The 23,427-nt window shown below is 43.2% G+C and overlaps 2 protein-coding genes across 4 annotated transcripts in view; both read left to right on the plus strand.

Annotated features, from left to right (window-relative positions):
- The window catches only part of oxsr1b (oxidative stress responsive kinase 1b), a 38,662-nt gene extending 28,845 nt beyond the window's left edge, over positions 1-9,817 (plus strand). For 2 of the 3 annotated variants that reach the window (XM_054765323.1, XM_054765325.1), the window contains exons 6-19: positions 60-169; positions 270-371; positions 440-573; positions 1,585-1,633; positions 3,206-3,271; positions 3,342-3,464; positions 3,587-3,664; positions 6,442-6,477; positions 6,563-6,766; positions 7,909-7,964; positions 8,038-8,090; positions 8,312-8,380; positions 8,480-8,544; positions 9,444-9,817. In XM_054765323.1, the coding sequence (XP_054621298.1) occupies positions 60-169; positions 270-371; positions 440-573; positions 1,585-1,633; positions 3,206-3,271; positions 3,342-3,464; positions 3,587-3,664; positions 6,442-6,477; positions 6,563-6,766; positions 7,909-7,964; positions 8,038-8,090; positions 8,312-8,380; positions 8,480-8,544; positions 9,444-9,524 (1,226 nt within the window). In that variant the 3' untranslated portion in view covers positions 9,525-9,817. The remainder of the gene's footprint in view (positions 1-59; positions 170-269; positions 372-439; positions 574-1,584; positions 1,634-3,205; positions 3,272-3,341; positions 3,465-3,586; positions 3,665-6,441; positions 6,478-6,562; positions 6,767-7,908; positions 7,965-8,037; positions 8,091-8,311; positions 8,381-8,479; positions 8,545-9,443) is intronic. The other variant, XM_054765324.1, reaches the window with a different exon arrangement.
- A 5,525-nt stretch (positions 9,818-15,342) lies between these two features.
- slc22a13b (solute carrier family 22 member 13b) lies at positions 15,343-21,567 on the plus strand. Its single transcript, XM_054766211.1, has 10 exons — positions 15,343-16,067; positions 16,147-16,250; positions 17,852-18,006; positions 18,074-18,245; positions 18,310-18,430; positions 18,496-18,590; positions 18,957-19,171; positions 20,750-20,858; positions 20,955-21,149; positions 21,231-21,567. Exons 1-10 carry the CDS (start codon positions 15,660-15,662, stop codon positions 21,286-21,288), a joined length of 1,632 nt encoding a protein of 543 aa, XP_054622186.1. The 5' UTR covers positions 15,343-15,659; the 3' UTR covers positions 21,289-21,567.
- The last annotated feature ends 1,860 nt before the right edge of the window (positions 21,568-23,427 follow it).

Raw genomic sequence — 23,427 nt, forward strand, 5'->3', positions numbered from 1 at the left:
GATTGGTCACCTGATCATATCATGATCGCCTATCAACATGTGCGTGTGTGTTTTACCAGACTTTGGCGTTAGTGCCTTCCTCGCCACAGGGGGCGACATCACCAGAAACAAAGTGCGCAAGACGTTTGTGGGAACGCCGTGCTGGATGGCGCCAGAGGTCATGGAGCAGGTGAGCTCCAAGTGTCGTAACCACGGCAACAGAGTTTACTGGGTCAAAGCCGTGTTTTATAGAAACATAAACATGACTCGATCTAACGCTGCTCCTCCAGGTCAAAGGATACGATTTCAAAGCCGACATTTGGAGTTTCGGGATCACGGCCATCGAGCTCGCCACGGGGGCGGCGCCTTACCACAAATACCCCCCAATGAAGGTAGGAACCGCACGCCTTTGTCTGTCAGTCCGGGGTTATGGAAATGAGAAGCTCCGTGGTGCGTTCAGGTGTTGATGCTGACGCTGCAGAATGACCCCCCCGGCCTGGAGACCGGCGTCACCGACAAGGAGCTGGTGAAGAAGTACGGCAAGTCCTTCAGGAAGATGATCTCCATGTGTCTACAGAAGGATCCGGAGAAGAGGTGATTTGAACTTGGGGCAACCAATGATACCGGCTCGGCTTGACATCTTCTACTTGCTTTTAATGGGCTTAAGTGGCAAAAGCAGGTACTACCAGGTACTAGTTCTAGTATCTGCTCAGCCAGAATAAGTGGCATTATGCGTCTGAGTGCCCTCAGGTTCCTCTTGGGTGCTGAGTAGTAAATACAGGAGACCTTCACCCTCCTCCATTGTTGTGTTTTAGCATCTGCTTACCCATGATGCCTTCAATGCCACATGTTTTTCTCAGTTTCCTACAGTATGTAGCCTTTGAAGGAGTATAACTGAGCCCAACTGGTACTGTGCGGTGGAAAAGCTGCATAAAAAGGATGTAGTTACTCCACCTAGCGGGGAGGTTGTGTAATTACACTTTAATCAACTGGCAAAATTCATGAAACGATTTTGATCTAAAGTGCTGTTAGGCTCAGTATTCCTTCTGTTTATGGCAGTGGTGTCCAAAGTGTGGCCCGGGGGCCATTTGCGACCCACGGCTGTTTTATTTTTTGGCCTGCAGAACATTCTAAAAATCAAATTTAACAAGAAAACAACAACAACCGAAACATTGGAAAATCTGCAGTAAATTTACAAGACGAAAGTCAAAATAGTAAAAAGAGAAAAAAGTTCGAAGCTAACAACAAAAAGTTGTAATAGGAAAATAACGTAATATTATGAGGAAAAATAACATTTTAGTAGCATAATGTTGGAATATGGAAAATGATACAAGAATAATGTCAAAATATGATGAGGATAAAGTCATAATGAATTCATTAAGTCAGTTGAAGTAGTTGGAAAATTAAAAAAAAAACAGCAACAATGGAAGAAACAGCTGTGATTTTAGAAGAATAAAGTCAAAATATTAAAAAGTTTGGACACCCCTGATCTATAATCTCCTTGCCTTTATTGCCGCCCCACATGATATTATATTTTATGATATTGCTCCAGTAAAACGTCTTTTATGAGCCTCCCTGCTAATTATTTCCCTTTCTGCTTGTCAGGCCAACATCCTCGGAGTTGTTGAAGCATAAATTCTTCCAGAAAGCAAAGGTAGGCTCTGCGACCGACTCAGGTGCACCATGAGTCAGCAGTTCACCGCTGCCCCTGCGGGGGTTAGTTGATGAGTCATGGTCTGCAAATGGAGACGCCGCTCACACGCTTTCATTACTCGGGCCCAAAACAAAACCACGGCGGGAAGTTCGACACCTCTCACTTCCTGTCAGATAAACGTGTCTGTGTCCTCCGCAAGTTCATGCAGCATCGCTCACGTTTTTTGGCACTGCTGAGCCCTTTCATCCAAAAGCGGGGATGAGCAATCGGACCAGAACAACCGGAGTGCTGACTCAGCGCATCACACAAGCCAACAAGACCCGTAATGCTTAAAGCGTACAGCAGGGGGAAGGCGTTGTCATGGTTTCATAGCCTGGCATCATCATTGTAACACATGCAGCCAAAGAACCTCAACACCAGTGGTTCTCAACTGGTTGACCTGCGGGACCCTCCATCACCCCTCAGTGACAAGTGGTGACCCAAATTATGGGAGTTTTTCTACTCAGACTTCTCATAGTGTATCTGATATTTTAAGGGACCGTTTTAAGCAGAGATGCTGTCTTTTTACAGCACGCTCTTCTCCAGCAGATATCTGCAGCTGTGTGTTGGATGGCCGGCACATAAAGTCTCCATCTCGATGTCCTTCCTCTCCCAGCCAAGCTCGACAAAGTGGCCCAGAACGTAGCAAGCCAGTAGCGCAGACAAGAACGTGAGGTGCATTCACAGACATTGGGCCGTTAGATCCTTTTTCTTTTTTTTCCCCAGGAAAATACCCACTTTTGGGTCCCGACCCACCGGTTGAGAACCACCGCTCTACACCACACGCGGGCAAACTACGGCCAAATACGCTTTTTAATTCGTTTCCAGATTATTTTTTTTTTGCCAGCAATGGGATTTGTGATGCTATTTTTAAATCACCTTGGAAATGATTCCAGGTGTTTCTGAAGCGATATGCGGGTCATTACGGTAATCATGGGCACTACATCACAGCAGCCCCAGGAAGACCAGGCTTTGACACAAAGCTGGGTGGGGGTAGTGGACAGGGCGCCTGGAGCCTGTGTGACGGGACGGAGAGGGTCAGAGAAGCAAGCTTTCCACCACAAAGTTCTGCAGAAAATTAGTGCTTTTTTTATGGTTTGTTTTGCGTTTGTTGCTGCTTTGGCTTGATTTGAAAGCATGCGAAAGAGGCCGTCTGGGAAGTGAACAAGGGGGAACGTCCACATGCTCTTGATATTTAACCTTTTCTAGTTCATATTGTAAATCCCACATCCTTTATTCATGTCCGTTTCTTAGGTGCTCTGTCTTTGTAACGTTTTTAGCGTGCAGTACTGTAAAGCAACGCAACCTCCACGTGGTGAAAGTACTCCTGGAAAAAGCACATGTAGCAGATGGTGAACAAGTGGACTCTATGTACAGTAACTCTATATTAATGCTGCATTCAAGGAAGCTGGGAAGATTTAGAAAATTGCTTGGAATGCCTTTTGATAAGACTACATATACAGTATTCTGAGTGCAACATTTACTACTTTCCTTCTGCCTTGAACGCAGCATTCTTGTTTCCTGTCTGTCCAGAACCATGAGTACCTCCACGAGAAGCTTCTCCAGAGAGCTCCTACAATATCAGAGAGGTCAAAAAGGGTAGGACGAGGCAGCTTTCCTTCCTCTTCCAGTCGTGACTTCCTCCTCATGGCTTTGGCGCGCTCTCCAGGTGCGTCGCGTCCCGGGCTCCAGCGGGCGTCTGCACAAGACGGAGGACGGCGAGTGGGAGTGGAGCGACGACGAGCTGGATGAAGAAAGCGAGGAAGGCAAAGCAGCCGTGGCCGCCCTCAGGGTGAGCTCAGCCTGAGCGCGGCCTCACGTCATGTTTGTCACCCAAGGAGCAGCTGTCATGTCTGTGCAGCATCGTCCATTGTATCTCACCTGTGTGTGTGTGTGTTCTGTTTGACGGCGAAGGAGCAGCAGGTGAAGCCTGTTGGCGCCCCCCGGCGACAAGTGCGCTTCTCCTACCCACTCGAGCTGCCTGCGTCCAGGGTTGTTCACCTGCCACCACAATACAGATGGCGTTCCCCTAACAAGGAAGGACTCTCGCTAGCTAGACAAGCAGGCGTCACGTACTCCACAAACTTTACAAACATACTCAAGAGGGCAGAAATTGAGTGTGAATGCTGAGAAATTGTCTCGCTGCAGTGAAATTGTTGCAGTGTTTCCCACAGGACTGCAATCAATCTGTGGCAGGGGCTTGATGTCTAACTTGCATATAATTGATATGGATGCTGCAGGAGACAAAAAGTGAGCAAAAAACATGAAAAGCAAAACAAATAGTGTGTTTAGACGTACAAATGAATGCTTCTTTTGGTGTTTTTTTAATGCCACAAACAAGACCGAGCCGCATGTGAGTGCTTTTCGATGAGGCGCTACCCACAAAGCACGCACCGCTCGTGGAGAAGAGCGACACATGCGTTCATGTTCGTCTCCAAAAGTGTCCAATAAGATCAGAAGAAGTCGCAAGTCTGTTTACTTGCTAAATATAGCATCAAAGTCGTGAAGTAGAGCAGTAGGAGTAGTATGGACAAAAAATGAGTAAATAAGTATGTTTACAACTTTCTTCGGTTGATCTTTTAATATATTTTTAAAATAAGAGAGACTGAGCCGCCTGTGGGTGCTTTTAGACCTGCTGCTCATTGAGAAGAGCGACGTGTACGTTCATGTTGGTCTCAAAAAGACCAGAAAAGTCGCAAGACTTGTCGTGAGTTGGGGGTTTTTTTTTAAGAAAGTGTATCAATGTGGGGTCTGAATACTTTCTAAATACACTTGGCAACACTGGTCCCTCCGCCTTCTTCCGACGTCTTCTTTTCTGGCAGACCAGGTGCTTCTGAGGTGTTAGGAAGCAGAGTTATGATGCCATCTACTGTACGGAGTTGGAACGACAAGCTACATACACAGCGTGTGTATTTATTAAACAGCTAGCGCCGCAAAGAAGCGAATGTACTGCGTGATGAAGTGAAAAAGTAAGAGAATTACTGCTCATGCTTGAATTTTCTAACAATGCTTATTTCTCAGCATTCACTTCCAATGAACGAATGCCAAGGAAGACATGCAACTATGCCCCCTAGTGGCTGGTGGCAGTAAAGGGATAAGAAATGGCGGAAAAGTCCCTTTTGTAACTGACTTGGCCCAAAAGAGTTTTCCACTTAAGAATCGATGCACCATTCCTTCGGCGCCACATGACGTGACGACAGCGAGTGGTGACGATGCGCAGGACAGGCAGGTGGCGCTGCAGGGGAGGCACCCTCTGAGAGCAAGCGAGGTTCGCTGAGAGTTAGCCTTCCTGGAAGCCATCTGTATTTGTTTGGTCCGTCTCTCTCGTCTCGTACTCCGACTCACATGGAAATCACATCCAATCAGTTGCACCTCCCACTGATCACATTCTTCCGTTTCAGTTGCGCTGCCGCTTTTCATCATGGGTCACATGTCGGCAAACTGGACCTGCTGTGCCGCAGGGGTGTCCAAACCTTCCCACCGAGGGCCACAGACTGAAAAATGAAAAGGATGCAACTTGGCTGCTTTCATATTTCGTATACTGTCGAAAAAATTCATATCTGTCGTCTTTGTGCTTTTTTCACATTTTTGCTGTTTTTGTATGATTTCTTTTTAAACAAGCCTTGTCATTTTTCTTATAATATTCAGACTTGATTCCCACATTATTAGCATTTTAAAGGTCATTTATACAATGAAACTCTTCTTTTATAATGACCTCTAAAAAAAGTTCTTTTTCTTGAATATTTCAAGCGGAACTTTGTTGCCGTCATATTCAGACTTTTTTACGCAACGTAATTTTCCAAAAACTACAACTTTATTTGTTGTTTTGTCTCTTTTTTCATAACATGACAAATAACATTTTTCTTTCATATTTCAACTTTGCTGAGGAAATATTTATTATATTACATTATTTTCACAACTTTTTTCTCTTAATATTTTGACTACTTTTGTAAACTTACTGCAGGTATTTCTATTTTTGCTGTTTAAAATGTTCTTGTTAAATGATAATTTGAGAATGTGCTGCGGGCCAATAAAAAAAACCCCCACCACTAGCCACCAATGGCCCCCGGGCCGCCCTTTGGACACCCCTGCTGTGTTGGAACCTACGAGTTGACCCACGTGAGCGAGTCATTGAGTGTGTGTGCTTCCTGTTGCTACTAACATGTTGAGCTGCTGTCGTGCTCAGTTTGCCCTCATGTCAGACTGCAAGGTGCCTGACCCAATCTGTTTTTCCCCTCTTTGCTTGCCTGTTGCTCACTTTGATCACGTAACCGTGTGAACTCTTGAATGCACCCTTCAAAGGTACACTTTATTTTCCCTCACATTTATACGTGTGGCGTTGGTGGACGTGTGTGACGTGATCTCATCTTATTTGGCAACACAACGTGATGTCATTGATTTATGCGCCTGATATCATTGATCAACCGATGTGTTTGTCCTGCGCGCTGATGCGTCTCAGGTGTGTGAGGAAGCAGCGTTATGATGCCATCTGCTGTACGCCGTTAAGAGCTACACAGACGGCCCCATCGTACGGTGTAGCGCCCCCCCAAAAAATAGTGCAAATATATCCGTGGCAGTCCGAATTGAATTGTGGCGGGCCGTCACAAATGAATGTATTTGCTTACTCGTCAACGAGAAGTCAGGCGTTTGACTCTTCTCTCACTTCCTGTGTGTCCTCTCACTTCCTGTGTGTCCTTGACTTCCTGTGGGTGCTGACGGCAGAATCGAATGTGCTCATTCACTCATTTTTGTTTTTGTTTTTTTAACAGTCGCCGAGAGTGAAGGAGGCCTCACAGAATTCAGAGGTTGGTTCTGACGACTTTTCAGCAGTCATTCCGGGATGATGTCCACTCACCTTTTCTTTTTTTTTTATTGCCGTTTCTCCTTCAGCTTTTCCCAACGCCGGAGCCTTTAAATGTCCCGCCTCCTCTTCCCGCTCCTGCAGCTGCAGGCCCAGCAGATCTACCTCAGGCACCTCAGGCTGGAGGAGGCACGCTTCCACTGCAGCCTGCGCCCGTTGGCCCTCCGCGCACGGGACACGCCGCATCGCAAACGACAAGCGCACCTGCCACCGCCACTGCTGTGCCCACACAGGTGTCGCATTCATAGCGTGATTTCCATCCATTTTTCCTGCCGCTTATCGTCAGTAGGGTTGCGGGGCATGCCGGAGCCTATCCCAGCTGACTTGGGGCGACAGGCGGGGTCCACCCTGGACTGGTGGCCAGCCAATGGCAGGGCACATGTAGACAACCAATCAACATTTTCATCGTTATTATTATTATCATCATTATTATTATCATCATCATCATCATCTTTGCTCTTTTTCCCTCATTTTTGCTGTTTTTTTTTAAGTCATATATTTCAACTTCCTCATGAAATAATTAGTACATTTCTTTTGCAATGCTATGATTTTATTGCCATAATATTTAGACTTTATCCCCATCATGTTATAACCTTTCCCCAAACACGTTTCCAAAAATGACAACTTTATTTTGTTTAGTTTGTTTCTCCTAATATTCCAACTTTTAAAAAATGTGTTTATTCTTTAATATTTCAACTCTCTGCTCCTAAAATGGCATTATTTTTCTTGATATTTTACGATTTGATTCTCGTAAAATTGGGACTTTTTTCTCTTCATATTTTGACTTTATTCTCGTAAAATGACACCTGTTTTTTTCCCCTTTTCAGCTGTCATGGTTTTTACATTTTTTCCAACTATTTCAATTTCCTTCTTGTCATTATGAATTATAATAATATGAATTATATAATAATATATTCGATAATTAATATTTGCACTTTATTCTCATAACAGAACTTTTTCAGCAACCTAATGTTGATCAAATTCTTGTAAAATTGTTTGTTTTGTTTGTTTTTTTAGTTTTCTTGCTAAATTAGTTTTTTTAGAATATTCTGTGGGTCAATAAAAAAACAGCTGCGGCCAGCAAATGGCACCCGGGCCACACTTTGGACACCCCTGCTCTTAACTGTGCCACAATTCCAATCAGTGCTATTATTATTATTATTATTATTATCACTGTTATTATTATTGTTATTGTTGTTATTATTATCATCACTGGTATTATTCTTATTATTCTTATCTTCCCGTGACGTTCCTTACATTTTGGAGGCCTGAACATGCATGAAAACTCACCAAAATTTGCAAGCCACATGACAAACATGCTAAAGACATTTTTCTATTGTCTAGTTCACTTCAAGTGTGTGTTTTTTCCCCACAGGTTCCCGTCTCGGTGAGCAACCAGACGTCTCCCATCAGTTTGGTGTTACGGTTACGGTGCGTTGCTGCTGCTTGCTCCTTTTCTCGTTTCTCTTTTTGTATTTTTATTTGTCTTTTTGTCCTCCTGCAGAAATTCAAAGAAAGAACTCAACGACATCCGCTTTGAGTTCATGCCCGGCAGAGGTAAACACAGGGAATGGCGTGCAGGAGCGTTGACTACTGTAGATGTGCACGTGGCTGCACCCGAAACAATGAGAATAACAAGTACTTCCATAGGAAGAGTAGCAACTCCAAGTAGCCTTGAAGCAGATCAGATGAGATAATACGTCACCACCACGCTTGGTCAATCATGACTAAAATACTGACTTTGCTGTGTGTGTGTGTGTGTGTGCGTGTGCGTGTAGACACGGCAGACGGCGTCTCCCAGGAGCTGGTGTCAGCGGGCCTGGTGGACGGGAGGGATTTAGTCATCGGTCAGTGGGAAACGTGTGCACGCGCTTCTTGAGTGCACTTCTCACACGTTTTAATTCAATCTCTCATTTGTCTTTTTATCGCCGCTGCTCGCGCTTCAGTTGCTGCGAATTTACAGAAAATAGTGGACGACCCTCAAGTCAATAAAAATGTCACTTTCAAACTGGTGAGTTCCCGCAGCAAACCTGTGACGCGTTGATTGGCCATCCGGTCAATCAGCGCGTCACAGGTGCGTCTCCGTACATTCATTCATTCATTGGACGTTTGTGTGTTTATTTGAAATGTATTGAATTGTTTTTTAATATTTAAAAATCTAAAACCAAAATGTATTTCTTCACTTTGGAATCATTTTCTTTCCATAACATTATGACTTTATTCCCACAATATTCCAACTTTTTCTCCAAGCTAATTTGATTTGGTTTTGTTTTATTACCACTTTAAAGAAAACAAACACATTTTTTTCTTTAGTATTTCAACTCTATCCAACTAAAATAACATTCCTCATAAAATTTGGAGTAAAAACTGGGACTTGTTTGCTGTCATGTAAAATGACAGTAGTTTGTTTGGTTTCTGCTGCTTTTTTCCAAACTATTTCAGCTTGCTGGTCAATGTTCTTCTCGTAATTATGGATTTTTCTAGTTTTGCAGTTTTTGTTGTTTTTTAGTTTTCTTGTTATTTTTTAAATTTTTTTAACTGTGCTGCAAAAAACTGTTGCGGGCTTCAAACGGCCTCCGGACCGCACTTTGGACACCCTTGGCTTATGCACCGTTATAAATGCAAAACTCAATTTATCAACAATGATAAATTATATTTAAATTTTAATTTGATATCTTCATCTGTACATCATTTTTGGTTTATTTCAATTTGAAAATACATTGAAAAAAACCTTAGAAAAAGAAATGAAATTATGATGAATTATATTGTTTTTTTCCCCTGATATTTTATATTAACTGGATTTATTCATTCATACGTCATTTTGTTTGATTTTAATTTGAAAAGAAATACACAATATCCTAAAAATAATGCTAAATGATTTCAAGTGAATTTGTTTCCCGGTTGTTGCAGGCTTCCGGAATGGAGGGATCGGAAATACCAGACGACGTCAAGCTGCTGGGCTTTGCTCAGCTGACGATAAGTGGCGTTTAAGTGGTGTTGACGACCTTGGACCGTCACTTGCCTAAAAGATGTGAACATTTAAGGAAAAAACCAAGAAAAATCAATCGACAGGATATACCTGTATAGATTATTGCAAGTGTTTTCTATGGCTGTAAAGGAAAACCACTACTGCCAAAGAAAAGCGTGAAGAAGAAAGGCCGCCTTGTTGAATGAGGCGCTGAAGTGTTGGCGAAACGTCGGCACGCACGTTTACAGCGTATCGGGAGGATGTACAGTACAACCACCTTTTTCTTTCTCCAACATCAATCATGCATTTGCACAATCCCAAGCAACACCCTTGGAAGTCTAACAATGCCTTACGACAGCTACGCTACTCCGTGCACATCCGTGCCCTTTCACTTTCACTTTCACTTTCTACTCTCACCCACCGGACACCGAAGTCACAAAAGGATTCTTTTTCCCCATTTTTAAAACAACAAAATGACACAAATGTGATGCGTCAGTACTTTGCGTTCACGCAGCAGACGAGCCGATACTTTGATGTTAGCTCGTGTTGCTTCCACGGGGGAGACTTGAGTGCATTTTTGTTATTTGTTCTTGAAAAAAACAAGTACTTGATTGAAGTGGTGGTATGTAAATAATCTCATCTGCTTTTTTTGTCTGTTGGGTGTTTCACGCTTGGCCTTTTTTCTGGATGTCTTGGGAGGGTGTGGGGGGGCGGGGGGCGGATGACATGAGTGCAGCTTGCAGTCGTTACTCCAGGGGGTGCTGTGGTCCGCTAAGCATAGTTAGCTTTAAAGGAAAAGTGCACTTTTTTAAAAAAATGTTGCCCATCATCCCCAATCCTTATGTGAGACACATAAGGATTGTGCATTTTAAAGATATGAAAACAGATACAAAGAGGCAGCTAAGATTGCACATAATGGGACGCACCTACTCCGGCTACAAAGCCTTCTGAAAAAAACTCTAAAAAGCGCCAACAAGCCTCCATTTCCAGGATGTGACCTGCATATTAACCAAGCTACAGCGACATTGTTATTATTATTGTGGCGTAGCTCGTGTACTCGCGTACCTGTGACACCTCGCCACACCACAGCGGCTAGCTACTAACCGGCTAGCGACTAGCTTCACCACGCACTCGCTCACAACGCCTCAGGCCACTAGCCAAAGGTAACGCTACATATTGGAGCTGACGCCACTGCTGCTGTGTTTTTGTTTTTGATGCTAGGTGTAGCGTTCCTTTCTATGTTGCTATGTGAAATCAATGCACCCAGGAAGGAAGTATTCCATGTTATCATGAATGTACCTGCTACTACACGCTCACTGCTTGGAGCATTGGAGGTTGTTTTAATAGTGGGCTTTTTCGGAGTGTCCCATTACGTGTGTGAATTAGCTGCCTTTTTTTTCCCTGTTTGTATATCTTTAGAACGCACAGAAAACAGGAAGATGTGAGTGTTCATGTCTCACATCAGGATTGTGGGGGAAAAAAAGGGCACTTTTGCTTTAAGCGTTTTCAGCTCCATGTTTCTGCCTTTTGAGGTATGAGGTTGTTTGCGGAGGAGCAAAGGATGTTTGCCAGCCACTGTTGCGCTCTGTGACGTCACCGCCCGCTTTTATTTGACAGAAAATGTTTCTTTTATCTTGTTGAATTTGACACTCGCCTTAATTCAATGTGATCACGGCCAACTCTCTTCCTGTCCTTCCTTCCTTTCTAAAACAACTTCTTATCCGAAGTATTTGGTGCCATGCTGCTGCTGCTGCTGTGTGTGTGTGTGTGTGTGTGTGTGTGTGTGTGTGTGTGTGTGCGCGCGTGCATGGGTTGCTTGTAACCAACGGAGTTCCTATCCTGTTTTTTCACCCATGTCTTTTCCAACTCTTTTTGTGCAGGCAATAAGTTGACATGGTCATCATGGCTATAATGTAGTAATAATAATAATAACAATGATAATGATGATGATAATGATAACAATGATGATGACAGTGATGATGATAGTTTTCCACTCTTTCCTTTTGCTCTGTTTTGGTTCATTTCCGAGTTCCGAGCATGTTTCTCTTGTTGCGTGTTTTTAATCAATAAAGAATGAGCACATCAACATCTGGAAGATTTTTCTTTATTTTTTATTTTTTAAATAAGTGCAACTATTAGACTTGTCATGTCAGGAAGTCACACGAAAAATGAATCACTCAGTTTATTGTACTTCCATTTTATATGGTAGTCAAACCTGTCTTAGCGGCCACCTTTATAGAACGGCCACCTGCCTATAGCAGCCGCTGAAAAATCCCCCCCAGCAAATGTACATGTTATAGACCCTGTGTATAGCAGTCACCTGTCCGACGCGGCCAGCGGCCACCCATTTTGTCTCCCTTGGTCAATATCTGACTGCATATAGCGGCCAAACTACCAACTCAAGTAGAAGCTTCATGCACAAAAAAGTTTTGTTTTTCAATCAATGAAGCCGTCGTGTGTAGACTTTAATTACTGAGTCCTAGCTCAGTCACAATCATTCACAAGATCCACACAAACTGTCAGTTGTTCCACATAAAAAAGCCGTCTTCTTTTGAGCTTGTTGCAGACAGTGACACCATTTATTTCCTGGTGTGAGACGATGTGCACTGGTCAATACTGTAATGCCGCTTGTTGTGGGGAAGGAGAGACTCACGTCGCCGATGCACTTTAATGGCTTTATTAACAGCGGAGAACACTGCAGGACTTTACATCCACACCAACATAAACACACTTCCCAACTCTCTCGAGCTTCTAATCACAGACATGTTAATATGTGCACGCACAAATACAAAATGGCCGCCAACCTGTCTATAATGGCCACCTGCCTATAGCGGTTTCCCTTTAGTGGCCGCTATAGACAGGTTTGACTGTATTTATATTATACTGTACTGTATTATTCATCAACAGTGGAGCTTTGATTAGCATCCTCCCCAGTTAGCGTGTTTACGCCTAAATGACGTACATTTTCCGGTTAGCGCACGGTTATAATTTGCAGATCGATACTGAAATATCGATACTTTCGATACCAGCTTTTCATGCTCTGAAATGTATTCTCAAATCAAAATATCGATGCTTCTGATACATCAGTCATTTGAAGTAATGTTTGTGTTTCTTGATGTGAGTGTTCCCAAACACACCATGTGGCACCACAGGGACACCACCTTCCTGTTTTGCCATGAGTTATTTCTTCATTTCAATCGTGTTTCTCACCTCCTTTATCCAAATGCTGGCACTTGAAACTGTCTGTGGCTCCTTGTTGGGTTGTTGAGGTGACAAACACGATTGAACTGAAGAAATAACTCATGGCAAAACAGGAAGGTGGTGTCCCTGTGGTGTCTCGCTGCCACATGGTGTCTTTGGGAACAGTCACATCAAGAAACACGTCGACAATGACAGTAAAAATAACCTCAACTGTTCTTTTATTGCTTTTGTTCATCATTTAGATGCATTCCCAATTGTTTTCTGCATGTAAAACTATAATTGTCAAACTATAAACATGATTTTCATGTTAGCATTTTTGGAATAATTGGATTTACATTACTACTTCTTATGGGAAAAATTGATTCAGTTAGCATCCGTTTTGGTTAGAGTCGAACCTTCTGGAACAAATTAGTAATGCTAACAATGGTTTCACTGCATCTGCTATCAGTAACACATTTGTGTTATATTTACAGTATGTACAGTGTATATGTTATGGTATATTTATTATGTACTGTATATGTTATGGTTATTGCAAGGCACAGGTGACAAGGGAACCGTTCATGATGTAATCGGCGTTCACATAAACGCTTGGCAAGCTTCCATAAAGTGCGGAGAGAGATCTCTGGTCAATCATTCATTCTGGAAAAACATGGAAACCCGCGTGTGGAGAAAGTTTTTGAAGGACGCTTGGGCTAGGAGATAAGTCTAAAGGGGGGGGGACTCAGATAACAGCGCTATGGTACTCACATACGTGAGCATCTGCTGAGAAATGATTATCTCGAAGAAAAAAAAGAGAAAGTTTTGTCAAAAGTCAATTTCAATTCCCTGGTTCTGAGTTCAGTTGAAGTTGCTACCAGTAACGGCAGTGGTGTGCAGTCAAGGCCAGCAAGGCCTTCTCTGCTGGCCTAAACACGACCAGAAGCGCAGACATACAGCTACAATTTCAATTCTAATATTTCTTTCATGAAATGATATCCATTTATTGCCAACAGTCTACAGCGTGTTTCTTAGCTGCACTGCCGCCAGTAGTGGATGTGTATGTCACCTTTTTTTCATCCAATCACATTTCAGCTTCTATGTGTTGCCATGTCAGTGTAATCTGCCCAGGGCCTGCAGAATCAGGAGTGCTGGCCCCTGTCACATAATTTATTTATTTTTGAAGCCAATCAGACTTCAGAGTCGCCTTTCAGTGACATCAGCACTTTTCTGTCCTCTAATTGGTTGATCACAGCAAAACTGTCCAGCAAGCCAAGTTACGCCCACAATGGCTGACTGAGGAGGAGGAGTGGACATCTCTGGTGAGTATTTGGATTTTTGTTTTTGTAGCGTTATTAGATAAACCTTGATTCCAAACGGCACCATATGATCGCTTAGTGTGGAGGCTTGGAGTTGTCGGAAGCGTTGATCACCGAGCCGTTCTATTTATGTCGCTTGGATTTGGCAGAGTTAGTTCGGAATCCTCCGAGTTGCAAGCACTAATAACATGTCAGGCATATGGGTGAGCAAGTATTCCAAGATAAAGAGTTAAGTGGGTGTCTTGCTTCATTAAAAATGGTTTTTATGGTGACTGTGTCTGCACTTCATAACACCGCATTTTCACTGACATGGTCGCTATATTTAGCGAGCAGGGGTGCACAAGCAGTCAATCAAGGCGAAGTAGCCGGCGTGCGAGTGGCAGAGATCCACCTCAGGGTGAGCAGCACTGCCGTGCAATGATCTAAATTCTCACCAATGCAACCCAACTCCTGACCGGCTGCAGCGCCAAGAAGGCGGAGCTTGGGCACACTCATGCCTCGACTACCAGGGGTATCCAAAGTGTGGCCCAGGAGCCATCTGTGCCCCGTGGCTCACCTCCCGTAGGCCCGTGGCACACTGCAGAAATAACATAAACAAAAAAAACAGCGAAGTGGAAAAATAGAGCAAAAAGGCACCACGTAACTATAAAAAGCTTAAATGTTGATCCTAAGAAATACGCAAAGATTTGTCTTGAAATAAACTGTATTTTTTTAGAGGTTCCCCTGGACAGTCCTGACGTACTGTAAATAGGCAAGTAGATTTCATTTTCGGCCATCACTCGCTTGTGCGTATGCGTCCCATGGAGTCTAAAAAGTGAGGGTTTCATCCTTGTATGAAACTTGCAGGCGTGTTGGGAAGAGCAGCCTTTTTGGGCTTGTTTGATCTTGTTGAGGAAGGCTCCTTTCTTGGCAGCGGCAGTGCTGACGGCCGACCCCGCCATACGTTAGCTCGTGTCGTCGGGACCATCGAGGTACCCTCTCTTCCGCTCAAACGCTGAAAACACGCCGCAAAAGACCTGGGCTTCCCGCTTTTGGTGCAAGGGAGCTCCGGGGGCTTGTAGGGTACGTCGGGGTCGAAGCCCTCCATTAGCAGCTCGAGACAAACTGGACCGGCCCACTCCCCTCAGGGACGTTCAAAATCCTGAGGTTGTTCCTGCACGACCTGTTTTCAAGATCTTTAAGGTGGTCTTGAAGCCATTTGCTCCGAACTTCCAGCTGCTCCACATTTTTTTCGGTGTTTGCAAGGTGCTCGACGTTTTCCCCCACCGGGGCTTCAGCCGCTGCGAGGCGGCCGTGTAAGCTTCTCGCCGTCTCCCGGAGAGAGCGTCCACAAAGGACCGCAAAGGTTTGGCCGACTTTTAAGAATAATGTTTTTAAAAATAACATAGTTTGCGAACTATTCATTGTTGAAAGTGAGTAGAAATGGAGAGGGCGATGCCATGAGGTCACATCTGGGTGTTGTCTCCTGGCAATCAGTGGGTTTGTCAACCTTGAGACTGTAAAGGAAAAGAAACGTGTTGTTGCATAGTGAAAGCGAGATGACTTTCTAGCGATACTTTCAATGCGTGCGAGGCTTTATTGGAGTGTTTTGTCATCTTAGTGACATATTGACAGTCAGCTTAAACATTAACGAGGACACGAAGGCAGCCCTCATGTTGCCGCATGTTGTCCTCCAGTCCATCCGGCGCGTCCAACATGATCACCTTCACTCACGTCCTCAAGGAGATCGGCGAGTTTGGCGTCTTCCAGAAGCGTCTGGTGGCGGCCTTGTGCGTCCCCAGCGTCTTCATCGCCTTCGACGTCATCGGCCAGGTGTTCACGGGCCTCTCCTTCCCCAACTACTGCGATACCGACTGGATCCTGGAGCCGGGGCCCAACCTGACCCTGGAGAGGCAGAAGGAGCTGACCATCCCGCTCGGCCCGGATGGAAGCTTCCAGAGCTGCCTGATGTTCACGCCCGTCCCCTGGGACCTGGAGAGCATCGAGGCCTACGGCATCAACGCCACCACGCGCTGCATCAATGGATCCGACTTTGAGGTGCCGCAAGGAGCCTCCAGCATCGTCACTGAGGTCAGAGGGCTCTGTCGTCACGACGACCATCATGTATGCTAACTTGTTCTTGATTCTTGACTCTTTTGTCGTCCATCAGTTCAACCTGGTGTGTGACAGAAGCACTTTGATCGAAGCGTCTCAGTCCATTTACATGGCTGGACTTCTGCTTGGAGCCTTGGTGCTGGGATCCATGGCTGACAGGTCACATTCCATCAAACAATTCAATTCACTATTCACGCTGCAATATTTTCAATGTTAAGAGTTTAGTAAACACACAATTGTATGTTTGATGTGTTTCTTATTTCTGCCCTGCTTAAGCTCATTAAAGTCATCCGTTCATGCAAAAGTACACATTCATGGATTAACTGTACGAGCCTTCTTCATGGAAGATCTGTGTGTCAGAAAAGATATTCCAAATCCAAACTACAAGTAATTCCCCAGCCTCCTCTGCCACACCTTCATGCACTCCTGGAAGGATTCTTCCAGGATCCTCCGCGGCTCCGTCATCACGGCCGTCTTGATATCACCCACGTCTTCAAAAACTTCATCCTTGATCTTGGGAATCACACAGAACCAGGATTGGAGGGTTTCTACAGCATGGAAATGTTCTTCTCCGCCAGGATGTGTGGGATGCTCAGGGCATGGTGAGCAGGGGTGTTGCCAAGGTGAAGCTGCCACGAGTTGTCTGGGGGCCTTCCCCCCAAAATTTTTTTAAAATTAGACCTCATTTCCTGCAATCTGGTGATATCTGAGGCCAATTTTATGTCCCTAATTCCAAGAGTTTGTTGTTATTTTTATCGTTTAAGCCAAAACATTCTATTTATAAAATGATTTTATTGTGGCAAAAAAAATCGGGGGCGGACGGGACACCTCGAGAGTGAAGCTATCCTGCCAACGGTGGGCTTTGGCCCGACTCCTTGCCTCCAGGTGGGTCAGCCCCTGTTCTCGTCTCAACAGCAATGGGCCCCCCAGGTCTGCAGCTGCCATCTTCAGCATGGATTCCCTGTAAGTTACCGGATTGAGGTTGTTGCCTTTTGGTCACTACCCAACGCTCATGACCACAGGTGAGGTAGGAACGTAGACCCACCATAAATTGAGAGTTTTGCCTTCTCCCTCTTCACCACAATGGACCGATGCAGAGTTGGCATCACTGCAGACACCGCACCAATCCGCCAGTCAATCTCGCGTTCCATCCTTCCCTCACATGTGAACAAGACCCCGGGGTACTTAAACTCCTCCACTTGGGGCAGGGTCTCATCCCCGACCTGGAGTTGGCACTCCACCCTTTTTCAGGTGAGAACCATGGACTCGGACTTGAAGTTGAAGAAAACGAAGACCAAATCCTGCAGCCACCAAACCAGATCCCCTCAACACCCCGATTGAAATTCTGTCCATAAAGCCATAAACAGAATCGGTGACAAAGGGCATCCCTGGCAGAGTCCAAACCTCACTGGAAACGAGGCCGACTTATTGCCCGCAATGTGAACCAAACTCCGACACCTTTTTCGTTCAGATGGGAGCGAACCCCCTGAATTAGGTGGTCCGGTACCACATTCTCCCAGAGTACACCCCACAGGATTCCCCCAAGTCAACATGTAGACTGGTTGGGCAAACTCCCACCCCCAAACACCCTCAAGGCCCCCGCAGAGTGCAGTTGCTCTACAGTTGCACAAACAATTCATATGAACAAAAATGCTGAAGCAATGCATACAATCAAATGCATACAGTACATGCTATATTCTTAAAGTGTCAAATCATTGAAAAAGTGGACATTTTTCTTCTTCTTCTTCTTCTTCTTGTAGGTTTGGCCGGCGCTTTGTGGTCCTGCTGGCGCATCTTCTCCTTTTCTTGTTCGGCGTCGCTGCTGCTTTCTCTCCAAATGTTTACGTTTACATCCTTCTCAAATTCCTGTGTGGATTTTCTCTGTCGGGAATTCTGGCCAACGCTTTTGTGATCGGTCGGTGAGAGACTATCAGACGTCCCGTAAGTCTTCTTCTTCGCTTTCTTATTGTGTTGTATTGAAGGTGGAGAATGGTGCGAGTCGTCCAAGTTTGCCTTCTGCACCATCATCAGTCACAGCTTTTACGCCATCGGACTCATGCTGCTGTCCGGCATCGCCTATCTCATCCCAGACTGGAGAGTCCTGCAACTGGTCCTTTACAGTCCTCTTCTTCTGCTCCTGGCTGTTTTCTACTGGTCAGCATTTCCTTTTGCTAGATCTTCATGACAAAACCTTGTACCTAAGGTGCTTTATTGCCAGGATTCTTCCGGAATCTGCTCGCTGGCTCATCACTCAGGGCCGGAAGGAGGCAGCCGTGAAGGAAGTCAGGAGAGCAGCAAAGGTCAACGGCAGGGAGGTGTCACAAGATCTGCTGGACAAGGTTGGACTACATTCATGGCAAAGTTGTATGTTTCAAATATACAACATATTCAATGTGTCCATCAGCTGGAAGTGGAGGGGACGCCCATAAGGAGGAGCATGCTGGACATCTTCAGGATTTCCTACCTGAGAAAACGAGCGCTCATCATGAGCTACATCTGGTGAGTACTTGAGAACATTCTAGCTCAATGAATGCTATCTAATATGGATTTACAGTATGTAACACTTCAATAAGAGCATTCTAGCTCAATGAATGCTATTTAATATGGATTTACAGTATGTAACACTTCAATAAGAGCATTCTAGCTCAATGAATGCTATTTAACATGGATTTACAGTATGTAACACTTCAATAAGAACATTCTAGCTCAATGAATGCTATTTAATATGGATTTACAGTATATAACACTTCAATAAGAGCATTCTAGCTCAATGAATGCTATTTAACATGGATTTACAGTGTGTAACACTTCAATAAGAACATTCTAGCTCAATGAATGCTTCTGAGCTGATTCAGTATGTGTCAGGTTCGGAACTAGCCTGATGTACTACGGCCTGAGCCTCAACGTGGGCAACTTTGGTGTGGACATCTACCTCACGCAGTTCATCTTCGGCCTGGTGGAGATTCCCGCCCGTCTGGGCTCCTTGCCGCTCATCCAGCGCTTTGGGCGGCGACCGTGTGAGGCCATCTTGTTGATGTTTGGAGGGGCTGCCTGCCTCACCATCATCGCTGTGCCCAAAGGTCTCACACACGCACACACACACACACACGATACACAATACACTGTCATAAAGGAATCATAAACTCACTACTTTTACACAGCTACTATTCATCTCAACATTTTCTGTGAAAGCGCCTACCATCGGCTGATTGATGTTTGTACGTACTCGTCTAAAACAACCACAAATCCTTAGAAATTGTTCAGATAAAAACAAAAAAAATCCCTCACAATATATGCTTCATGCAACTTTATTGTTTCTATTTTAAAAAAAGCAACAACAAAAGCAACTTCTTAAATGTTTTCGGGATAAAAAATATATTTGTAAAGCTTTTTTAAAATGATGTGAAATATATGCTTCTTGTGAGTGTATTAGTTTTATTTTATTTTTTAAAACTTATTAAATGTTTCATGGATTGAAATAAAAAAATAACAGAATTTTAAGATTATTTTAGCTTCTTTTTGTGATGTAAGATACAGTAGTTGCTACTTTTTAGTTGTTGTTGTTTTTTTTTAAAGATAGGAGATATGTGCTTTTGTGAATTTGTTATAATGATTATTAAAAAACCCCTAAAACTTCAGAATACAGAATTATTTTTGACCTCTACTCATCTAGAACAAAAACCTTAGGAATTGTTCAAATTCAGATTCAAGAAAAAAACCTTCAACTTCTTTCAAGTTTATTATTTCTATAAGAAAAACAACAAAACCAACATTTTAAATGTTTTGTCCGGATTAAAAAAAATGACAGAATCTTTTTTTAAGCTATTTTTGTATGTGTCTTGTGAGTTGTTATTTATTATTGTAAAAAATCTTGAACGTTTTCTGAATAAACAGAAAAATATAACTTTTTTTGTGACGTCAGATACAGTAGTTGCTATTTGTGAGTTCACTATTTTTATTATTATTTTTTGGTAAACAGAAAAAAAATGTTAGCTTTAAAAAGAAATGATATGAAATACTGTATGTGCTTTTGTGAGTTTATTATTTTTATTTTTTTTAAATCTCTAAAATATTTAAAATGTTTTCCAGATAATCAGAGAAAAAAAACTGTTTTATGGCTTGGCCCCCGCAAAAAAAGAGATAATTCCAAGATTTATTTTTGAACTTCTTTTTTTATGATTTAAGATACAGTATATGCGTCTTGTGAGTTTTTATTATTTATTCGTGGTAAACAGAAAAAATAACAGAATTCTAAGATTTATTTTAGCTTTGTTAGCTAGAGAGATGTGCTTTTGTAAGTTTTTTTTAAATGAAAATATTTTAAACCTCTGAAATGTTTTTCACATAAAGACAAAGAAACAACAGAACTTTTAAAAAATGCAATAAATAAAAACTACTTTCCATCGTTTTCTGCACAAAAAACCCTCCCATTCATGTTTTTCTGACTTACTTTGTATACTTGCTTTTTATACAAAGTAAAAGTAAATAGTAGATCAGACAAAAAAGTATTTTTGAGCGTTAAACAAATACTGCATTTAGTGGTAGCGCCCTCAGCTGGTCACTATTTGTTTACTGCCTGTTTTTATATGTTTATTAACAGACCAAAATGCGATTCAGTGCTCCAGTTTGTCGTGATTGACCTTCAATGTTGTTTTCAGAGCTTCCTGTGGTGGTGACCGTCATCGCCATCATCGGGAAATTTGCAGCCACCGGCTGCTTCTCCATCGTCTACGTTTACACAGCAGAACTGTACCCCACCACGCTAAGGTAAGGTGGGTGACCTTCATGTTAGTATTTTTTGTCCAGAAATTGTAGTAATTTTGCAGAACGCAACGCTGTTTGCTCGACTGCGTGTGTCGCCAGGCAGAACGGCGTCGGCCTGAACTCCATGTGCGCTCGCGTCGGAGGCATCCTGGCTCCGCTAATAAAACTCCTACACGTCTACCATGACGCCATCCCCATGTCCGTATACGGAGTGGTACCTGCCAGTGCTGCACTCCTGTGTCTGCTGCTGCCAGAGACACGCAACGCGGAGCTTCAGGACCACGCAGAGCTCAAGTATAGTCATCCGGCTCCGCTCATCAAGATACTGTACATCGTGATGGGTATGAGCATTAATAGTCTTGGTTTTATTTGCAGTAAACCTGTCAATGGAAGCATTGTACCTGAGAAGGATGAAGAAAGAACAGCGTTCTAGCTGAGATGCTCTGTCACCATGGCAACAGTAGCTTGTCAACAAGCTACCACAGAAACCACATTTTGTTCACGATTCTCAAGATTTCTCTTTCTTTGGACTTTTCACAACAGAAATGTGTTGTTCTTATGTGTACTTTTGCTCTGCACTGCTGTCACTATTGGTTTTGTTTAAGTAGAACGGTGCAATAAAAGCACGCATGTGCAGATTCTCTCCACTCAATGAGTGCCTTTGAATAAAAGCAAACAAAACAAAAATAAATCTTGAATGCATGCTTTTTTATTGGATGGCAAAACAGTAATAAATATATACTTATTATATTTTGTATACGTTTTTTTCTTAACCTGGCAGCAATGCTAGTACAATATATGGGATGTACATCTTTCTGATTTATGACACTCCCTTCCACCCTCAAACAATGCATTCCTATCATTTGTAAGCATACCTGTACATCCGGGGTGTCCACGTGTTTCCCCAGCGAGGGTCACATAGTGAAACACGAAAGGATGCAACTTTGCCACTTTGATATTTTGTAAAGCAACACGTGTAGTTTTTCTGCTATATTTCAACTTGATGCTACAAAAATGACATTATTTTTCCTCATAATATTACAACTTTATTCTGGTAAAATGACAACTTTTTCTTTAAATATTCCCAAATTATTCTTGTAAAATTACTGCTGATTTTTCCTTTTTTTTTGGGGGGGGGGGGGGGTATTTTTTTTGGTTTCCTGTTAAATCATATGCTCCCTACATTGCACTTATGCACTTTATGACATATGCACTTTGGACAGTAAAATTACCTTAAAAAAAAAGGAAAATCAAAGTAAAATATTACGAAATGCAGAAAATGTCAAATATACCATAGAAATTTCTATTACATTTTTTTTGGTTTAATGGTGCCTCCACCACAGGTTGAAGATTGTCACCTGTCGTCATCGTCACATCCACTGAGAGGAACAAGACAAGAAAGTGGATGATAAATGATAAATCCATGATGTGTCAGCGTGAAGAGGACATTCATTACTCACGCCACCCTAGACGATCTAAGCCTCTGGTTGCGAGATCTTTAAAAGCCATCGGTTTTTGTGCTGAGCGCGTCCGAAGCCCTCGTCGTAATTCCCTTTTCTTCGGAACAGTTGTTGGTAGTGAAATATGCAGTAGAATTCCCCATGCAAAGGTGTGTAATTGAACACGCTACAAATGAGCACAAGTTGCAATGAGGTCATATCTTTAAATCTTGTTTGTGTCCACTGACATGTCAGGTTTTGATTCCAGATTAATGATTTGTGGCGTGCATAAAGATGCATAATTATTAAAGATTGACTCATTCGTATGATTAGGATTAGCGTGCAATAAAATGCAGACCACAGTCAGAAATTAGTCAACAAAATAATCAGGAAAAAACTACATTAACCACACAAATGCAGAAATGCACACATGCACGTCTAAAGCCCTTGCTAGTTGCTTTAAACCATTCAACTAAAAAAAGGGTTGTTAATGAATCAACCAGGCAACAATCGTCAGTGCTGAACGCACCCGTGCAGTAAACACAGTTAGCTCTGGCTATGCTAACAGTGCGTAAAGATTATTTTCACCTGTTGCTATGCTAGAAAGCACTTTCACACTCTCCTTTCATTGACAAGCTCCTCATAACTACAATTTTTAACACTGAAAACGCAGCTAAAGAAGGCCTACATCAGGTGTGTCAAACTGGTGCCATGGAGGGCCGAGACACTGCAGGTTTTCTTTCCAGCCAGTCACTAAAGCAGGTGATTTTAATGATCAACACCTTCAGTTTGAGGGAAGGAGCTCATCAATTAAATCACCTGCTGAAGAAACTGGTTGGAGAGAAAACCTGCAGCGTCTCGGCCCTCCAGGGCACGACTTTGACACATGTGGCCTACATGCTATGTTGTTATGAGTGAGGAAAAACAATAATCATTTCCTGGTTCTTACTTCCTGGTTCAAAATGGCCGCCTCCATGAGTGTCCAGTTTCCTGGTACTTTGAGTCTGTGTTCTTTCTGGTCTGTCTTTCAACAACTTGAGGAGGAGCCACGTAACCAAAAGCTGCTTTCACTGAATCCCCTGGACTTAATCATCTTTGGGAACGGTACGTTTCATCAACTGTTATTTGACTGA

This window comes from Dunckerocampus dactyliophorus, chromosome 21 (assembly GCF_027744805.1).
Source record: "Dunckerocampus dactyliophorus isolate RoL2022-P2 chromosome 21, RoL_Ddac_1.1, whole genome shotgun sequence".
Lineage (NCBI taxonomy): Eukaryota > Metazoa > Chordata > Actinopteri > Syngnathiformes > Syngnathidae > Dunckerocampus > Dunckerocampus dactyliophorus.

Excerpts from the sequence above, each read along its gene's own strand:
- slc22a13b (XM_054766211.1), top strand. The coding sequence starts at position 15,660 with ATGTTGTCCTCCAGTCCATCCGGCGCGTCCAACATGATCACCTTCACT. Across the intron at positions 18,246-18,309 it reads CTCCTGGCTGTTTTCTACTG|GATTCTTCCGGAATCTGCTC; the intron begins GTCAGCATTTCC and ends CTTTATTGCCAG. Across the intron at positions 18,591-18,956 it reads CTCATCATGAGCTACATCTG|GTTCGGAACTAGCCTGATGT; the intron begins GTGAGTACTTGA and ends AGTATGTGTCAG.